The sequence below is a fragment of the Pleurodeles waltl genome, chromosome 1_2 (assembly GCF_031143425.1).
Source record: "Pleurodeles waltl isolate 20211129_DDA chromosome 1_2, aPleWal1.hap1.20221129, whole genome shotgun sequence".
In the NCBI taxonomy this organism is placed as follows: domain Eukaryota; kingdom Metazoa; phylum Chordata; class Amphibia; order Caudata; family Salamandridae; genus Pleurodeles; species Pleurodeles waltl.
The window spans coordinates 682,073,030-682,092,379 of record NC_090437.1 but is presented as its reverse complement, the minus strand read 5'-3'; the positions used below and the strand labels follow the sequence as shown (position 1 = coordinate 682,092,379).

Here is a 19,350-nt window from a genome sequence, read left to right as displayed (position 1 = left end):
CCAACTTATTTGTACTACATGTAGTAAATTGTGTTGAATGTGAACAGTGTGAGTATTAAAATAAAGTTAATACTGATGAAAGAAAATCTAACACCCATCCTTTGATTCTTTTGTACATTAGCACAAATAAGTGAAATCGTTGCGCGGTCTCTAGTACTGTTCCATAGGAGGCTGATCAATTGTATTAGGGCCTTGATGTCAAAATTCCAAATGTGATCTCAAGGATTCTCTCTGTATCCATGATTCACTCAATGACCGTTTTTAAATCAGTGGGTTCATATATGTTTAATGTTCAGGAACCACCGTGTCCTTGACCTGGTGAGACCTTCAAGTAACCTGAGGGGCAAAACTCTTCAGCAGCCTATCAGAATGAACTATACCTAATTATTTACACTCACTGATCACTTTTTCCCCATGAAGGCAGTGTTTTCTATTCACAAGTGCTTTGATTTACCATTTTAGGTTTTGATTAAAACATTATCTTTGATTTAAGAGCTTTTTTCTGGTCCCTAAGTATACTACTATGTGCACCATAGAATTGTTCAAATTAAAATGTCTTTCTAAAATAACCCTCTGATGATTATTTTTGAGTAGCACAAGTAATTTATATATTTTTAATAATATTTACCTTGTGCCAATAAAAAAGGTTTCTGATGGATGTTTTTAACCCCACATTCCTTACCTTATGAATACCCCCAGTATCCAGACTAAACTCATAGAATTGTTCTCTTCAATCCCCTCTTCCACCTGTAGGTGGCATTGTGCGGCTCTGTATCAACTGCTTCCCATCCTGGAGATGATACTGAAGCCCTCAAAATCACCACCCTTGTGCCCTGATGTAAGTTCCTTTCGTTCCACAGCTTTGGGTGCAGATCTGGAGCTCATGTCCTTAATTTTTCTGTGTTTGACAGGATTTTTTGTCAAAAATATTTTCTCATTGAGGAAGGGATATGTTCCCTCTAAAGACTATAGGATTTAAGCCCTGCAGAGAATGTCAAAAATAGAGGTCCATGATGGACCCCAGCTAAGTTTGTCTCTGGAGCCTTGGTTCATTGCATGACTCCAAGTCTTGTCGGGACTGCACCAGGATGAATCCAAAGGGGTTCTGGGACCACAAAGCTCTAGGTCACCGAATATCGTCAGAAGGCATGTAAAAGCTTTGCCTAACAGATCACAAATGGCAGTTGTGAAGAGATTATGCAGGGTGTCTTCTAGCAATGAGTAGAACTCTGGCTTGATCTTTTCCCACTGCTAAGAATGTGCAGTGTCAGACGCTTTCTTCCTAGATGCCTTCCCACCTCTACCTCTCTTGCCCAGTGTTCTGAAGAAGATCAGGAACGACTGGGCCCAAGTCATACTAGTGGCTCTAGATTGAGCCAGAAGAGTGTCATACCTGGAACTTCAGGTCTTAAGCATCTGTCTCCTGATCAGGCTGGTGCTTTAGGAAGATCTTCTGTTGAGGTAACAGAGTCCTTCTTCTGAGCCTACACCTCCATGCTTGGAGATTGGGTGGCAATAGCGTACTGATTTCAACCTAGTGCATGTTATCTTGATGACCAAACGTCCATCCACAAAAAACATTTAGCTGGACATTGGGAAAAGTATGTAGCTTGGTGCACCTCCCAGCGGATAAAACCACTGCAAGCCAAATTGTCAGATGTGTTGCTGTTTGTAATATATTTTTCCCAGCAAGGTTTTGCTGTGGCCTTGGTTAAAGTTTACTTATTGACCTTGTTTGTATTTTTAGATTTACCAGATCAACCATCATTATGTATATCACCTGTTGCAATGCGTTTTCTGAAAGAGCTACTCCACAGGTTTCCAGCCAAACCTTTGTGTTGTCATACTTGGGACATTAACTTGTTTCTAAATTGCTTTTTGTGTACCTCATTTGAGCCAACACACAGATGTCCTCTGTGTCGTTTGACCCTAAAAGCAGTCTTTCTCATAGCAATACAATCAGATTGTTGTGTGAATGAGTTGAAAGTGCTGTCTTTTCAGCAATAATATACTACCTTTTTTCAAAACAGACTGGTGCTACGGGTAAGAATGCCATTCCTGCCCAAGGTTGTGATGCCTTTCCATGTTGGACAAACCATCACCCTTCTGGCATTCTTTGCTCATCCCTCAAAAGAAGATGAAAGACTCCCATTGTTTTCATCCTGAAAGATCTTTGAACTTTTACATGAATTGTGCCAAAGAGTTTGTTGGACTATCAGCTGTATGTGGGGTTCATAGGAGCAAACAAGGGTTAGGCAGTTCAGAACCAAAGCAGCCCCCTGAGGGCTGGAAGGCTTATTCCACCTGGGCCAAGGCTGCTACCACTGCATAGGCACGCAGAGTGACTGTATTTGACATCTGTCAGGCTGCAGTGTTGGTGTCAGTTTGCACGTTCACGAAGCACTACTCAGTTGATAGCCAGATCTGTTGGGAGAGACATTTTGCCCATTCGGTCTTGCAGAACATTTTGGTCTGAGCCATTCCACACACCTCCCACTTTGGGAGATACAGCTACACTATATATTTAGCAATGAGCAAACTTGAACGTGATCAACCAATGGCTGTGTGTTTGATAGTGGGGACAGATTTCATAAGCAGCTGACAGCATGCTGTTGTGGTAGTTATCTGGGGCTCCAGAGTCACTTTTAAGGTGGGACGATTCAACATTGAGTTGCACTATGCCAGCTACAGGCATGCATGGAAATAGCTAGGAAAAAATTATACGAATCCAGTCTGGCCCTTGGAGGTACTCACAAGTAGCGGAATCTGAGGTTAGGTAAAGTATTCACAAGAAAGACCGTTATTTATGGTAAATAATTTGTTTGTGGGGAATATTATTTGCTGATGTGCAGTGAATAAAATGTAAGCCTATGCCTACTGTTTGTTGTTCTTTTTTATTCATTAATTTTCAACAAATATAAAATCTTGAAAATCAGTAATACTAGTATATAGCTTCTTCCTTTAAACATAGAAGCACACACCTGTATTAAATACAGTGATAATGTTGGTCAAAACACTGTTTCCACGGTATGAAAAAGTAGAACATAAAAACATGAGAGGAAATGGAAAGGAACATGAGAAAAGACAGGTGTGGAGCCTCTTCTGGCTACCACAGTGACAGCCACCTCCTTGACCCCACCCTATTTTCGTTGAGGCCCAGCGATAGCATCGAGACCACTATCATCGCTACCACAAACAACATCAGACTGATCATGGCTAGAGGAGACCCCGCAGCCGTCATCCTACTCAACTGATCTGCCACCTTTGATACGGTCTCCCACTCTATCCTCATCCAACACCTCCACAAAGCCAGCATACAAGGACCCAAGCTATGCTGAATCTGGTCTTTCCTCACAGTACCCAGTCAGGCAGCCTTGCATACATCTGCCATCAACATAATCTGCGATGTACCCCAAGCATTATTCCTTAGCCCCACACTGTTCAACGCCAATATGGCCCCCCTTTCCAACATCATCTGACTCATGTAATCAACATCATCTCTTATGTTGACCACACCCAACTCGTCCTGTCCCTTGTTGATGAACCTCGTAGGTCCCGTACTAACTCACCTCCTGCATGTCCAAAGTAGCCACATGGATGAAGGCTAACTGAACCTCGTATGTCCCATACTAACTCACCTCCTGCATGTCCAAAGTAGCCAGATGGATGAAGACTAACTGAACTCGACACAGACAAAATGGAAGTGATAATTTTCAGCAGAGACACTGACAGGTAGCCAACGGATATCTGTACCTACACCCTGCCCAGCCTCCCAACCCAAAATCCTAGGATTAGTGGTAAACAACCAACTCACAATAACCAACCAAGTCAACGTGGTTGCTGCCTCCACCTCCCACAACCTCAAAATCCTCAAGAAAACCTTCAAATGCAGAACTGTCACCCAAGCCCTTATCACCAGCAAGCTAGACTATGAAAATGCACGTTATGTCAGTATCACTGCCCACAGACCAAAATACTGCAAACCATGCAAAACAGTGGCAGACTCATACCCAGGCTTCTTTCCTACACACATCACCCCCATTCACAAATGCTTATATAAAGGCCTACATAACCTAGGCCGGGCCAGCCTCAACACCCGCACCAACTTCCAGGTGAATCTAATCTGCCAGACTCATGCACACACACATGCCCCACATACACAAAGACACTGGCCAAGCTTTCGCTTACCTCACCCCCAAAGCCTAGAACAACCTGACCATTCACATAAGAGCCACCTTATTAGTACTTGAAATCTGAAAGGAACTGAAGACTAGGCACTTTACCTAGGCCCTAGACTGCCTGCTCTCTGGTTATCAGTGCCAGGATACCTTCCTGGGTGAGTTGTGTGCTCCACAAATACTCCTAAAATGACCTATGGTGAGGAATCTGTAGTTAGAAGTATTCATCAAGTTGGGTAACTTTCGTAAGATTCTTCGTGGTGGATACTTTATCTCTCTTTCTTCCATCTTAAAAATGTTGCAATTTAGAGTGCAGCACACTCGTCTCCGACGTCGCAGAAGGGTTCATACAGAAACTGACATCAGCTCGCAGGGCTGTTATTTATATAAGGCTCTGACATCACTTCCGGGGTGGACGGAATCAAAGTGGAGGCTCTTTACATTTTCTTCTGCCACACGGGGGAATTGCTAGAAAAAATGGCTTCTGGCGGTATTCACAGGATGAGGACTATGAGAGTAGACAGAGTATTAAGCAGAATGAGCACTTCCCAAAGTAAGTAACGTGTTCGATGGGGATAGTCTTGAAGATGTGCAGTGAATAAAAATGAAGCATAAGCCTACTTTTTTTTCCTTTTTTTATTAAATAATTGTCAACATAGAAACAAAATATAAATTATTGACAATCAGCAATAATAATATATGGCTTCTTTATTTAAAGATAGGTTTGCTTCACTGTATTAAGTACAATGGTGATACTGATGGACAAAATACTGTTTCTACTGAATGAAGAAGTAGCACGTAAAGCACACAAGGGGACAGGGAGGGCAACATTTAAAAAGACAGGTGGGTAGCGACACCATGGGATAGTTAAAAGAATGTAAAACAATACGTAGGAACAACATTTTTTTAACAAAATACATGTTAATACATTCTACACTGTTCGAAACACTAGACTTCACACTTCGTTATCATGTGACCACCAGGTACCTAAAATATAGAATACTATTGAATAGGTCTTTATCTCAGGTCCACAACAGCTGGAAAAATATATCCCAGACATGTAAGCATGGGCTGGTGTAGTGTGGTACTATGCGAGGATCATTTATTAATAAGACAATATCCAAGAGAAGGCTGTGTCCACCGTAGTGCACCTTACTTTCAGTGAATGACGAATCATGCTTTTTTTGCAATCATCTGTAGTGGCTGCAAGCACTTTTAGTACTGGCTCCTAAGAAACCTATTTTGTGTTACCATATGTTTGCTGTGGTATTTTTCCTCAAATGTTCCCTGTGTTTTTGATTGTGTCTATTCACGCCAGCGGCATGATGTAAATGGAGGAATACATAATAACCCTTGGCAAACACCGCTATAAAAAAACTTGATTTGGCATGTCTGAGCTATTTGTTTTTTATGTGTTTTCAATCAAAAATCTCCCACTTTTGGGAGTTTGTTGAAAAGAAGACATCTTTCCTAAGCGGTGCATCATGTCTGGTGCCCACCTGACAAGGTCCGGTATCTTTAGTGGACACTCCACACTATCGGATACTTTGAAGGAACAGAAGTCTCTGCCCGCCTATTCGGAGACCAGAGCCTTAGGAAGAGTTGTCATGGACTCCGCTGACTTTGGCGCACCAACAGGCCACCTGCCAGGGTCTAAATAACACTGTTAATCGCCACATAACACTCAATTCCTTCTTTCCCACATAAAAAAGATATGTTAAGTGTGAACAATTGGAACTTAAGGCAGGTCTTTACAAAGAAACCCTGTTGTCAAATGCCATCGTCAAAAAACATACAGTGGAAAAGCTAACAGAATTAAATACATAGTTGCTTATTTTGGGAAAATGTATAAATCTGCCTTGTTAATTTATTTTTTTCAGTTTCTATTCAGCTATCTAGACTTTTACCAATAATAATAATTAATGTTTTGTAATACCCTTAATGCGCTTAGCTATTATATGGCACCGCCTACCACATTGTTTGCCAGGTTGCAGTCATGTATCCAGCAGATGTTGCTTTCACCTGCTTATTTATTTTAAGTATTTGTCATTTATTTGTCTTCTTGTAAAGCACAAACGAAATAAGAGCACAGGTTTCCGAAGTCAAACGTTTATTTAATAAGAGAATTCCACACAAATCTCACTTTTCCTAATAAATTCTTAGAACCTTCTACCATTTTTCCCAGATAAATATTCTTCATAATACCTTTGTAGCGATAACAGAGCTTATATTCTATGTTAAGCATTACGAATGGCTGGGCTATTTTCTCTGACCTCTATGTTTGGTAGGTATTACGTAATTTAAGGAAATCAGATAATTGCGAAGTGGTTTGTCCTATTTTGTCTGATCTAGGAAACATTGTAGGGCGGCATCTGTTTTTAATGCAAGTGCTTCCCAAGGTATGATGTGACCTTCACGTTGCAGATGATGCCCTTTCCAAGTAAAACACCCCCTGCATTCTGTGCAGCAAACAAGGTGGAATGGGCGCCTCGTTTTGCAACTCCCGCAGCTGCACACGTATTGCATGGGGGGAGGGGTCAGTTCAAATGCGTAAAGGGGGCACGTGGAGAAAGCTTGTTCATACGCAGCTCACAGTGTATGGACGCCGCTGAACATGCCTGTGTGCGTATTTTTCCTGCCGTTGCCCAGGAGTCGGCGTTGCGGGGTTATGTAAGGAGCCTATAAATAGCACCGTGAGCAGGGCATGCAAATCTTGCAGATTATGAGGCGAGTCAAGAGCAGCCACATTCCTTCCAGTTTTAGGCATATTGCGCTGCATGATGGCTTGGAGTATTTTTAAATGATGTGCGATTTAATTTCAGTGCAGTGGAGTCTCGGGGACTCCTTACGGCCTTGTTTAGGTCTGCCCCACTGACTCGCAAGCGTCTTGAACCTCACCACAGCTACTAAAGGCGGATGCACGATTTATTTTGTCTCTGTAACATTGGTCATGTAATACAAGACATTAAACGAAAAGTTAAGTGTCTTTGAAAGACTATATTCAATGGGAACATTTTGTTGGTTAAAAGCACCATAAAATGCCATATAATAATTTTGATGCATGATCCTGCGTATGTTGAATAAAATAATTGTGGTGCTACTGCCTTCAATAATTAAATGAACGCGGAGTACCTATCAACCATTGTAATTTCACCTGGGGAACTGCTGCAAACTAGGGTTCAGTGACAGAAATTGCTGTTTCTTTCTGGCATTTTTCGGTATTAAAAAGGAACTGTACCAAACTTTGCTCAACAGTGCATGGGTGTAGGAAAGTACCCTCTTTTTGGCATGTTACCCCCAATTTCTGCTTGATGTCAGTGTGTTTTGACTATGTCACTAGGATCTTGCTAGCCAGGACCCCAGTGCCTATGGTTTTTGGCCTACTTGTCAGTATGTTTCACTGTTTTTGTCAGTATGCTTGTCTGTGTCACTGGAGTCCTTCTAACCAGGACCCCAATGCTTATGCTTTCTCTCCTCTCAAATTTGTCACTACATACTGGTAACACAGTATTTCATCCCAAATTGACATACTGATCACCCCTTATAAGTCCCTAGTACATGGTACTTAGGTACCCAGGGCATTGGGGTTCCAGGAGATCCCTATGGGCTGCAGCATTACTTTTGCCATCCAGAGGGAGCCCATACGAAGGCTTCTACAGGACTGCCATTGCAGCCTGTGTGAAATAGTGCATGCACCATTTCACAGCCATTTACACTGCACCAAATCACCTATAAGTCACCTATATGTCAGGCTTTCCAACCCTGAAGGCTGGGTGCAAAGTACCTGTATGTGAGGGCACCCCTACACTAGCAGAGGTGCCCCCATGTCGCCCAGGACCATTTTCCCAGGCTTTGTGAGTGCAGGGACGCATTTTACACATGCACTGGGCATAGGTCAATACCTATGTTCAGCTTCACAATGGTAACCCCAAATATGGCCATGTAAGGTGTCTAACAACTGGGAATTTCCCCCTAATACTGATTCTAGTATTGGTTGCACAATCCCATGCACTCTGGGGGCTCCACTATGGACCTCCAGTACTGCCATACTAGCCTTCTGAGATTTTCCAGGCAGCCCCAGCTGCTGCCACCTCACAGACATGTTTCTGCCCTCTTGATGCTTGAGCAGCTCAAGCCCAGGAAGGCAGAACAAAGGATTTCCTTTGGGAGAGTGGTGTTACACCCTCTCCCTTTGGAAATAGGTGTTACAAGCATGGGAGGGTTAGCTTCCCAGAGCCTCTGGAAATGTGTTGAAGGGCACAGATGGTGCCCGCCTTGCATAATCCAGTCTACACAGGTTCAGGGACCCTCAGTCCCTGCTCTGGTGCAAAACTGGATAAAGGAATGGGGAGTGACCACTCCCCTGTCCATCACCACCCCAGGGGCGGTTTCCTTGAGCTCCTCCAGAGTGTCCCTGGGTTTTGCCATCTTGGATTCCAAGGTGGTGGGGCACTCTGGGAGCATCTGAGTGGGCATTGCCAGCAGGTGACGTCAGAGCCCTCCCCTGATAGGTGCTTACCTGGTTAGGTGACCAATCCCCCTTTCAGGGCTATTTAGGGTCTCTCTTCTGGGTGTTTCCTCAGATTCGGATTGCAAGACTTCAGCAGGAATCCTCTGCATCCTTTACTTCATCTACCGACGGAACCGCAGCTGAACCCTCCAGGAGCTCTACAAACTGCAACAAAGAACCAAAGACGACTTCTGCAACATTGTATCGTCAGCTCCTGCCAGCAACTGCAACTGTTTCCAGGTCGTGCAACCTCTGAGGACTGCCTGTCTTCAGACTGCACCAGAAGAACCGAAGGAATCTCTCTTGGAGTGACAGAGTCACTTCCCTGCTTCAGCAGGCACCTCTCTGCAGTGACGACCGGTGGCGTGGGTCCCCTCTCCAGATGACAAGCGTGGATCCAGCAACACAGGTGGGGGACTAAAGTGACCCCGAAAGTCCCAAGGTCCAGCTGTCCAACTTTGGTGGAGGTAAGAGCTTGCCTCCCCACGCAAGACTGTACCCCCATGCACCACATGACTTGCAGTTGCCAAGGCTTGTGTGTGACCTTCCAAGAAGTTCTTCGTGCTCAGCACAGCTTAGGCCCCCACCACTCCATTCTGCTACGCACAGCTTTCTGAGTGGTTCTCTGGCGGCGTGGGAACCGTTTGTGTCATGCTGCGTGGGCCCCCATTTGCACCTTCTTGGTCCCTGTGCTGTGGGACTCCTGTGCACGCTGCCTGGTCTTCTGATGGCTCTCTTAGTTCCTGAGAGCCCCCTCTGCCTCCCCATCCTGGGTAGAGGCCACCAGGTCCCTCCTGGTCCCGGGCAGTGCCATTTTCCGCTAACGTGAGCTTTATTTGTGCCTCGGCTTGTTGACGGAATCCAGAGACCCAAATCAGACTGCAATCATCCATCTTGGGTGGGATATCTTCTGAACGAACCAGGAACCTGCATCTGTCTTCTTGGGTGCATAACTGACTTTGTCTTCCCACCGGTGGTTCTTCTTTTGCACCTTCATCCGGGTTACCAGGGGCTCCTGTTCTCCATGGACTCTTCAGAGCATCTTGGACTTGGTCCCCTTCTTCCACAGGTCTTCAGGCCCAGGAATCCATTGTTGGATTCTGGTTCTTGCATAATCATCTATCATGACTTCTTGTGTGTGTCATGAAACTTACTGCGATTTACTCCTGTTTTCCTGGGCTCTGGGGTTGGTTGTATTACTTACCTTTGGTGTTTTCATACACTCCCAGCGCCCCTCTACATACTACACTTGCCTAGTTGGGAAACAGACTTTCGCATTCCACTACTTTAGTATATGGTTTGTGTTCCCCCAGGCCAATTGCAACCTATTGTGATTTTCACTATATGTACTGTTTTCTGTTTACTTACCTGTTTGTGGATACTAGTGTATATATTGTGTATATTATTTACTTCCTAAGGGAGTATAGTCTCTAGGGTATTTTTGGCATTTGTGTCACCAAAATAAAGTACCTTTATTACTGTAACACTGAGTATTTTCTTTCATGTCTTTGAGTACTGTGTGACTACAGTGGTATTGCAAGAGCTTTGCATGTCTCCTAGATTAGCCTTGGCTGCTCAGCTACAGCTAACCCTAGACAACCTGGCTGGTAGACTCTGATTGTGTTTCACTAATAAGGGATAACTGGACCTAGTATAACGTGTACGTACCTTTGGTACCCACTACAAACTAGGCCAGCCTCCTACAATGGGCACTGTTGGTGCTGCAGGACTTGCCTACATCTGTGTGGGTGGAGACAGGATGGGCGGATGATACATTTCCATGTGGCTGCGCACCACTCTCGGGTACTGTTTTTTCGAAAGCCTTAGTAGGGTGATACAAAAACGGGCACAGTTTTTAGCATGAGACCAGCAGGTATCACTGTAAGGCGTGGGCTCTTCCATGGGCTTTGTGGCTTCTAATTCCCTGCCAGAGGCACGCAGGTGGAACAGAAGAACAAAACGCGAAATTGAGTCACTGTAGACGTTCCCACCTTTCACGGGGAGTGCCGAGTGTTTGTATGTTGTCATTTGAGTAGTACAAAACCTGAACCCTGGCATGTGATTAATGGTGGTATAGAAGGGGTAGTTGGTTCAGATGGGGTAAAGAGGTAGCATGCCTTTTGTTCCTTTCTGGATTACAAGAGGTTAGGGGCGGTTCTGGCGTTGTTGGCGATGTTTTTCCGGGTCCTATGTAGATTTTTCAGAGTTTTGTCCTTCTTGAATTTCTTCACTTCCAGTTTGCAATGTCCTGGCTCATGGCGTACCGCTGAGGTCGTTGTTTACTTGCCCAGACACGCAGGACTGCTGTTTCTGGTGGCCTAGCGCTCTTGCTGTAAGTGTGTGCTCCTGGAATATGCTGGGGCGCGGAGGGTGATCATCCTTGCGAAGTGGTGCTATCTCAAACTGTACCCATTCTTACCAAGAACCTCTGCCTCCTGGTATCAAACCCGCCCCACAAACCGAATCACCCCCACAAATGTTTTGAAGTCGTCGTCCTTGGCAGTTTGCAACAAGAGATTCAGGAGTGTGCACACAGATCTGATGTGTGCTGCCTCATCAGTGCCCTATGTGCAGGCATAATGCAGCACATGTGGCGATAAAAGAATTGTTTTACGTTTGTTTTGTGAACTCGTTGAAGTAGCAAACCACCCGTGTCTCTTTGTGGCTTTTGCCTGATCGCAGTGATGAAACAACTGTGTGTTATTTAAACTGCCAAGGTGTACTTTACAATGCTTACCTCATGGGATAACACAGTTCAGAACTATTTTCATTTTGTAGATCCGTATGTTAATAGCATTGTTAATTATGTATAATGATATGGTAAGCAAAGAGCGAAACAAAAGTGTACTAGTTTTGTAAAATCTACACTTTTCATAAATGGAACGAACTCAACTAGTTAGAATTTAAGGACGCCTGCCTGCCCAGATGCCTAATTCATGGCCGCACACAACTTTTCACTGTCATCTGCATTTCTTCAAAACGGAACAATTATTTAGTGACATATTTCATCTTCAGCATTTATGAGTGAATTGTACTTTATTTTTGAGTTTATTGTACTTTATGTGTCTTGGTTTGTGTGGCCTACTTCATAAATAATCGGTTGTTTTAGCATGCCAGTGACTGTCCTGTGTTTTGTAGTGTGTTTTTAATTCTGCTTATGTTGTGTTGTAGAAATTGTGCCGTTTAGCGGCATCGATGTTTGCTTTTCTGCTTGTGTTATGTTAACAAACAGCCTATCACTTTGTATTGCACATAGCTTGATTTACAATATTACTTCTGTGCCTGTTCTGTTCACTCATGCAGTGAACATGTTTTATTCCCAACTAAGTGTTATTAAATAATATTTTTTTTGATTTTCGTCAGCTCCTCCTTGCGGAGTGTATCAACGGGGTCATCAAGGCCTTCCAAAGTGTGCCTAGTGTGTGGTGACGAGGCTTCTGGCTGCCACTATGGCGTGGTTACCTGCGGCAGCTGCAAAGTCTTTTTCAAGCGAGCAGTGGAAGGTAAATGTTCAAGTGCGTGATACCGTTTGTATTAACTTTCTTCTACTCATTGTCATATTAATGTGCCTCAGTCTGTACGATATAACGCACTCTGCCATATTCACTAGTCTAGTCCTAAGCATGTCGAAAGTGTTTACTGAGGCCTTCTTCCATCCCATTACATGTAACAGCCAGTGCCTTTAACCCCTTGTGGATTACAGAAAAGTGTCAATTAGATGTCGCTGTATATCAGTCTTTCCTAGTAGAAGCGTCTCTGCCATTTTAAATACACTATTTTGTTATTGGAGATACGTTTTTGTTGTTTATAAAAGAAAACAAAAGTAGAAATGCGAGAAGTATATCTATCAATCAGTGCATGCAATTATTGTTCATACCTAGAACGTCTGCAGAGCTGTATTATGTGACACTGTTACAGTATTCTCCCATGCTGATAGAATCACACACAGATTAGCGTTATAGTTCAGCCTATTTTATGGTTTACATATTCACATTTCACGGTGCCTAAGAGTCAGGAAGGGAAATAAGGTCTCTAGTGTGTCCTTTCCAGACCTGACAAATCCTTTAATAATTGTATCTGTATTGTACACAGTGATTTGTATTTCTCTGGCTTTCTGCACTGCCTTGGAACCAACCCTCATCTTTCGGTATCCTCTCTGCCAGTGTATTGCTGCTCGGCGGCTCACCTGTAATAATGTCAGATGTCTAAACTATCGCTTACATTGATTTGGTAAGGAAAGACATCATTTTCTCATGCTATACGGGAACCCTATAAAATCCAGGAAATTTGCTTCAACCTTTTAACAGTTTGAGCACCTAATATCTTTGATCGGATATGTAGCATTTAGGGTGTGCTATGTTTTCAAAGCAAGATGTTAAAATGAATAGGTGACATCTTGCATCACTGATTGCCGACTGTATCTGTTCAAACATGCTCTTTCACTAGTGCTCCTTCACTGTTTTCACACAGCACGTGTCCCCCTTCTGTCTGACTGTTAGTTCTGTCTTCGGCATATCTCCTCTGATAAGCTGGTACAGTCTGATGACCACAGCCCTCCCTTGATGCACCATTGCCAGTTTTGATACTGCCGGAAACGACAGGCGGACATCTGCAAAGACGCCGCAAGTCTGCTGTGCAGCTCTTCAGATTCCATGGTTTTGTATGAATTGAACCATTCCAAGATAATAATCGCACTGAGCCTTTTCCTAGTTAGTAAACACCCCCTCCCTAGATTTGCATTTTGGGGCATGGAGCTTCTTGTTCTTACACGTTCTCAATTTTGTTTCCAGACTTAAGTGCGATTTTACGACCTTGTAATTGTATTAATTCCATTGATACCAAATGTCCAACTACCAAATCCGCACCGGAGACCTGAGTTATCCAGCCAGCCACATACTGTAACCTCCCTCGGAAGTAACTTTCGAAGTCCTCCTTTCTTCTATTTAAGGTGTAAGGTATTCATCTTTACTCTGCATTTTTTGCCATCACATGCTAGTGTTATCAATATATTGTGCATAACCTGAAATGTTTTTTACAGTGGGGATGGGGGGGTGTACACAACATTGGAATAAGTATAAGGATCACGGCAGTACAATCATTTTAGCTATAGCTGCCCTACCAACAGAGATAGCACTAGGGTCACCGAAAATTCTAAGGATCTATGCATATTTGTCATTAGTCTTTTGGTGTTTAGTTTATTCTAGTTATGTGCAGTATGTATGACATTAGTGCCCCAGTATTAAATAAAGTCTGTGTTCCATATTAAGGACAAATCCGAGAGGGTCACGCTCAGTGATGGTCTTAAAGTCCCCATTGGAAATTCCAGCAACTTCTATATATTATTATCATAAACAGCACATGTTTGTGACCGAATGCCTCTGTCAGCTTCATCAAACTTTCATCTCAGGTTAAATACCAAACGTTCTATTTCTAACACACACAATAATGGGCTCAAGAGGCAGCCTCGTCACATGGCCCATTATAGCCTTAGAACCCGCCATAGCGGGCTCTACCGGCTATTAAAGGCCCGCTCCCCGCGTTAAATGCCCGAGCCGAAGGCTATTAGAACATTCTGCCACACAGGGCAGAATGTTCTATTAAAAAAAAAAAATGTTCACGGAGCCCGAGGGGATTTAAATCCCCTCGGGCTCCGTGAGGCTTTGTTCACAGCTGCTGCTGTGAACAAAGTGAACATTGGAATGTTGGCGCTGCGGGCTTTTACCGGCCAGTAAAAGCCCGCAGCACTCCATTGTTTTCAATGGAGCCTCCAGCATTCCAATGTTCTAATCCATGGTACAAACAGTTCCGGCAGTGTCACACTCAATGATAGCCTTAAGGGCCCCACTGGAAACTCCATAGGCTTGCCTCTAATAATTTTTAAGCCTGACTGTTCACCAAATTGTTCAGGAATATTTCTGTATCTGCTAAGTCTATTTCATATAAAAACATGTCTACTGTGTATAGTGACACTATAACATGTACATATACATATTCATATATATATATATATATATATACAAATATATATATATGTTATATGGCATGTGTAGCTGCAGATACACATGCTTTGCAAAAGTCCATCATCTAGTGTTGGGCTCGGAGTGTTACAAGTTGTTTTTCTTCTAAGAAGCTTTTCGAGTCACAAGATTGAGTGACTCCTCCTCTTTGTTAGATTGTTTTCTTTCCACTTTCGGGTTCGGACGTGTTTCCTCTCGCTCCGGTAGATCTTGGTTCGGTACTATCTGAACTTCTATTTTCTTTTCTATAAATGCCGGTATAGTTCTCGATCGGGTTTTCCAATCTTATCTTCGATCTGATTGTAATTATCGGGGTCGATTACACGCCCTTTAGGGGCGACCTCGCCCTTCTTGGGCTTACTTCGACACGTGGTAGTCGAACAATGTCAGACTGATGGAACGGACTCTGTTTCGCTTTTGCCCTCGGTGTCACGGCAAGTTTCCATACACCGATCAGCATTCAGTATGCAATCTCTCTCTCTCTCTGGATCACAGAGAAGAGCACTGTGACGCTTGTCAATCCTTTTGTTCAAAGAAACTCTTAGGGATCGAAGAGCACGCCGGTTGGAGATGACGTCCAAGTCATCGGAACAAACGCCTGACATCTTCGGAGAAAAACATGCACAAGAAGAATTGGCTCATCACGCAACTGTTTCCATCGCAGATTCCGATGGCAACCGCCAATCCATTCCACCTGCGCAGTACATGAGTACATCAGCCACTTCCCATCCACCAAAAACAACCAAAAAGACTTCAGCACTGGTCTTGGGTCCCCCACTGCTTGTCAGCCATAGTCAGACCCGAAAAATATAATCGGATGACCAACCTTCGGGTTCGGTGCCGAAACAAATGGTCTTGGGTCCCCCACTGCTTGTCAGCCATGGTCAGACCCGAAAAATACAATCGGATGACCAACCTTCGGGTTCGGTGCCGAAACAAAAGGCCAAAGTGCATTCAGCACCAACCCTACAGCTTGCCACACCTGTTTTGGGATCTAGACGAAAATCGGAGACTTCCACCATGGAGCCGAAAAAAGTAACAACGCTTTGGGAGCTGACTTTTTCAGACCAACTCAAACATTCAGTATCCATACTTTCAGAGCTGAAACCTGTGGGTTGACAATATGCTCCAGTCACTGAGGAGTCTTCTAAAATAAGGCCCTTATTGGAAGTAATGGACGCTAAACAGCAAAAAATCCATATACATAAGGACACAGGAAGAATCATAGCTTCTCCTCCTCCAACCATCAAAAGCAAATTGACTTCCCAAGAAGCTTTACAAACGGCCTCCACCTGCTAAAATATTTAAACAAAGGGAGAAACCAAAGGCGTCACAACAGCCTTCACCACCATATTCTCCTTTACTCCCTGCTTCTCCACCACCACCATCTTCACCTACACAATTTTCTCCACAATCCCCTATCTCAGCACATGGAGATGATTTATATGACACTCAACGGGATATAGATCCATGGGACTTATATGATTCAGATCCCATCCCGCCTAATGATCCTGATTTATACCCCCAAGACCACCCCACCCCGAAGATACCACTGCTTACAATCAGGTTATGGCCAGGGCAGCTGCGTATCATAAGGTACAATTGCGTACAGATCCGATTGAGGATTAATTTTTATTTGTTACACTAACATCTACTCATAAGGAGTATCAGTGTCTCCCTATTCTCCCAGGCATGCTTAAACATGCAGGGGACATTTTCAAGGAACCGGTAAAATAGAGAATTATTACACCAAGGGTGGAAAAAAAGTATAAATCTGCACCCTCTGATCTGGTTTTTATCAGAGCACAATTGCCGCCTGACTCTGTAGTCGTCAGTGCAGCAAGAAAGAGAACAAATAGCCAATCTACAGGGGATGCTCCTCCTCCACGCAAGCAAAGTCGTAAATTTGACACAGCCGGAAAGAAAGCAGCATCTCAAGCTGCTAAGCATTGGAGGATTGCAAACTCTCCAACACTGTTGGCAAGATATGATAGAGCTCATTGGTTAGTACCTTCCACCAGAACACCCAAAAAGGGCACAGCAGATAGTAGCGGAATGGCAGGCCATTTCTAATAATCAAATTAGATCTGCAATAGATGCAGCAGATACAGCAGGAAGGGGTATCATCACCGGTGTCATCATTAGAAGGCACGCATGGTTAAGAGCGTCAGGTTTTAAGCCTGAAATACAAGAGACAGTGTTGAATATGCCCGTTGATAAGCAACACCTATTTGGGCCAGAGGTTGATACCACGATAGAAAAGATGAAAAAATACTTTGATACAGCTAAAGCTATGGGTGCCATTTACACTACACCTACTCGGGAACTTTTCGTAGGCCACAGTTTAGGGGTGGTTTCAAATCATCAACCTCAGAGCAATCGAAATCCCAACAGAAACAAGGGCCACATTTGTACAACAGAGGCTCTTCCAGAGGGAGTAATTATAGAGGAAGAGGTAAATCAACCACCCCAAGAGGTTCCTCCACTTCAACCAAACAGTGACTTTTTACAGATCCCCACACAGTATACATCTCCTGTGGGAGGAAGACTGGAAAATATTTACCCACAATGGTACAACATTACTACAGATCAATGGGATCTATCAATTATCCAACATGGTTATTACCTAGAACGTATCTCTACTCCACCAAACATTCCCCTTCGCTTGCACAAACTTTCTCTGGAACATCTCAATTTATTAAAACAGGAGGTACAATCACTACTACTCAAAGGTGCTATAGAGATGGTGCCGATATCCCAACAAGGGATGGAGTGTATTCACTATACTTCCTCATACCAAAGAAAGACGGTACTCTCAGACCAATCTTATATCTCAGACCCCTCAATAAGTACATTCAGTTAAGCTCTTTGATATGTTCATTCTACAGGACATTATTCTCCAGCTACAGAAACAAGATTACATGACAGCATTAGATTTGAAAGATGCTTATTTCCACATTCCCGTACATCCAGCACATCGGACATTTCTGAGATTTGTTATAGCAGGGAAGCACTAGCAATTCAAAGTACTACCCTTCGGAGTAATAGCAGCACCAAGGGTATTCACCAAATGCCTGGCAGTGGTTGCAGCATTCCTCAGAAGACAACACATACATGTCTTTCTGTATCTGGACGACTGGCTCATAAAAGCCAGTACAATTCAAACCTGTCAACAGCACTCACAGTATACAGTGGACACCCTACACAACCTAGGATTCACAATCAGTTATCAAAAATCTCACCTGCAGCCCGCACAAATACAACCAAATCTAGGAGCAATTCTGAACACTTAATCAGCATTACCATGCCAAATCCAGTGAGAATTCAAGCTTTTCACGAACTCATATCTCAACTGCAGTACAATCACACTTACACAGTGAAGTTGATCATGAAACTATTGGAAATTATGGCATTATGCATAACAGTAGTACCCAATGCACGCCTAAACATGAGACCACTACAGCAGTGCCACTGGCAACAATGGTCTTAGGCACAGGATCATATTCAAGATCTAGTTTTGTTGGACCGCCACCTTATCACTCTCTGCAATGGTGGAATCACACCAAGTTATTAAAAGGGCGGCCCTTTCAGGACCCTGTGCCACAGACCATAATCACAGCAGATGCATCAATGATAGGCTGGGGAGCCCATCTCAACAACCTTACCATTAAAGGGGAATGGGACTCAATTCAACAAACTTATCACATAAACCATTTGGAATTACTAGCAGTGTTCCTAGCACTCAAAGCTTTTCAAACACAAATCACACACAAGACAGTGTTGATAAAGACAGACAACATGACCACAATGTATTATCTGCAAACAACAGGGGGACAGACTCATCTCAATTGTCCCTTTTGGCAAGCACAATTTGGAAATGGGCAATTAACAATCACATTCAGCTACTAGCAGAGTATATTCCAGGGATACACAATCAACTAGCAGACCTCTTAAGCAGGACGCAGCAAAAAGTACACAAATGTAAGATTCACCCACAAGTGATTCAACAATACTTCCAAATGTGGGGAACCCCAGGCATAGACTTCATCGCCAAAAGCAAAAATGCAAAATGCCTAAACTTTGCATCCAGGTGCCCACACCCTCAATCCAAGGACAATGCTCTATGGATCAGTTGATATGGGATATTTACTTCACTTTTCCGCCTCTCCCACTAATTCCATTTCTGGTCAACAAGATCCTTCACACCTCCCTCACTGTGATACCCATAGCTCCCACGTGGGCAACACTAGTACACTACACTATTGGATCTGTCTGTAGTACCACATCACAAGCTTCCAAACAGACCAGATCTGTTGACTCAGAACAAAGGTCAAATCAGGCATCCCAATCCCTGTATGTTCGACCTACTGATTTGGCTCCCTAGGTCATAGAATTTGGCTATCTACAGCTTCCGTTTGAATGTATGGATATTCCAAAGGAAGCATGCAAACCTACAACTAGACAGTGTTATGCAGCCAAATGGAAACATTTGTATATAACTGCCAGCCCAAAAACATTAACCCACTTAAAGCACCAGTACAGGATATTGTCTGTTATTTACTTCATTTACAAAAAGGAAAACTTGCATATTCCTCTATTAAAATCCATTTAACAGCAATAGCAAAACACAAAGCATGCTTCTCTG

General features: G+C 43.5%; 1 protein-coding gene across 2 annotated transcripts in view; it reads left to right on the top strand.

Annotated features, from left to right (window-relative positions):
• Positions 1-19,350, top strand: part of NR3C2 (nuclear receptor subfamily 3 group C member 2) — a 799,955-nt gene that overhangs the window by 452,132 nt on the left and 328,473 nt on the right. Inside the window, exon 3 of one of the 2 annotated variants that reach the window (XM_069242633.1) lies at positions 12,052-12,191. In XM_069242633.1, the coding sequence (XP_069098734.1) occupies positions 12,052-12,191 (140 nt within the window). Of the gene's footprint in view, positions 1-12,051; positions 12,204-19,350 lie in introns of both variants that reach the window. The other variant, XM_069242632.1, reaches the window with a different exon arrangement.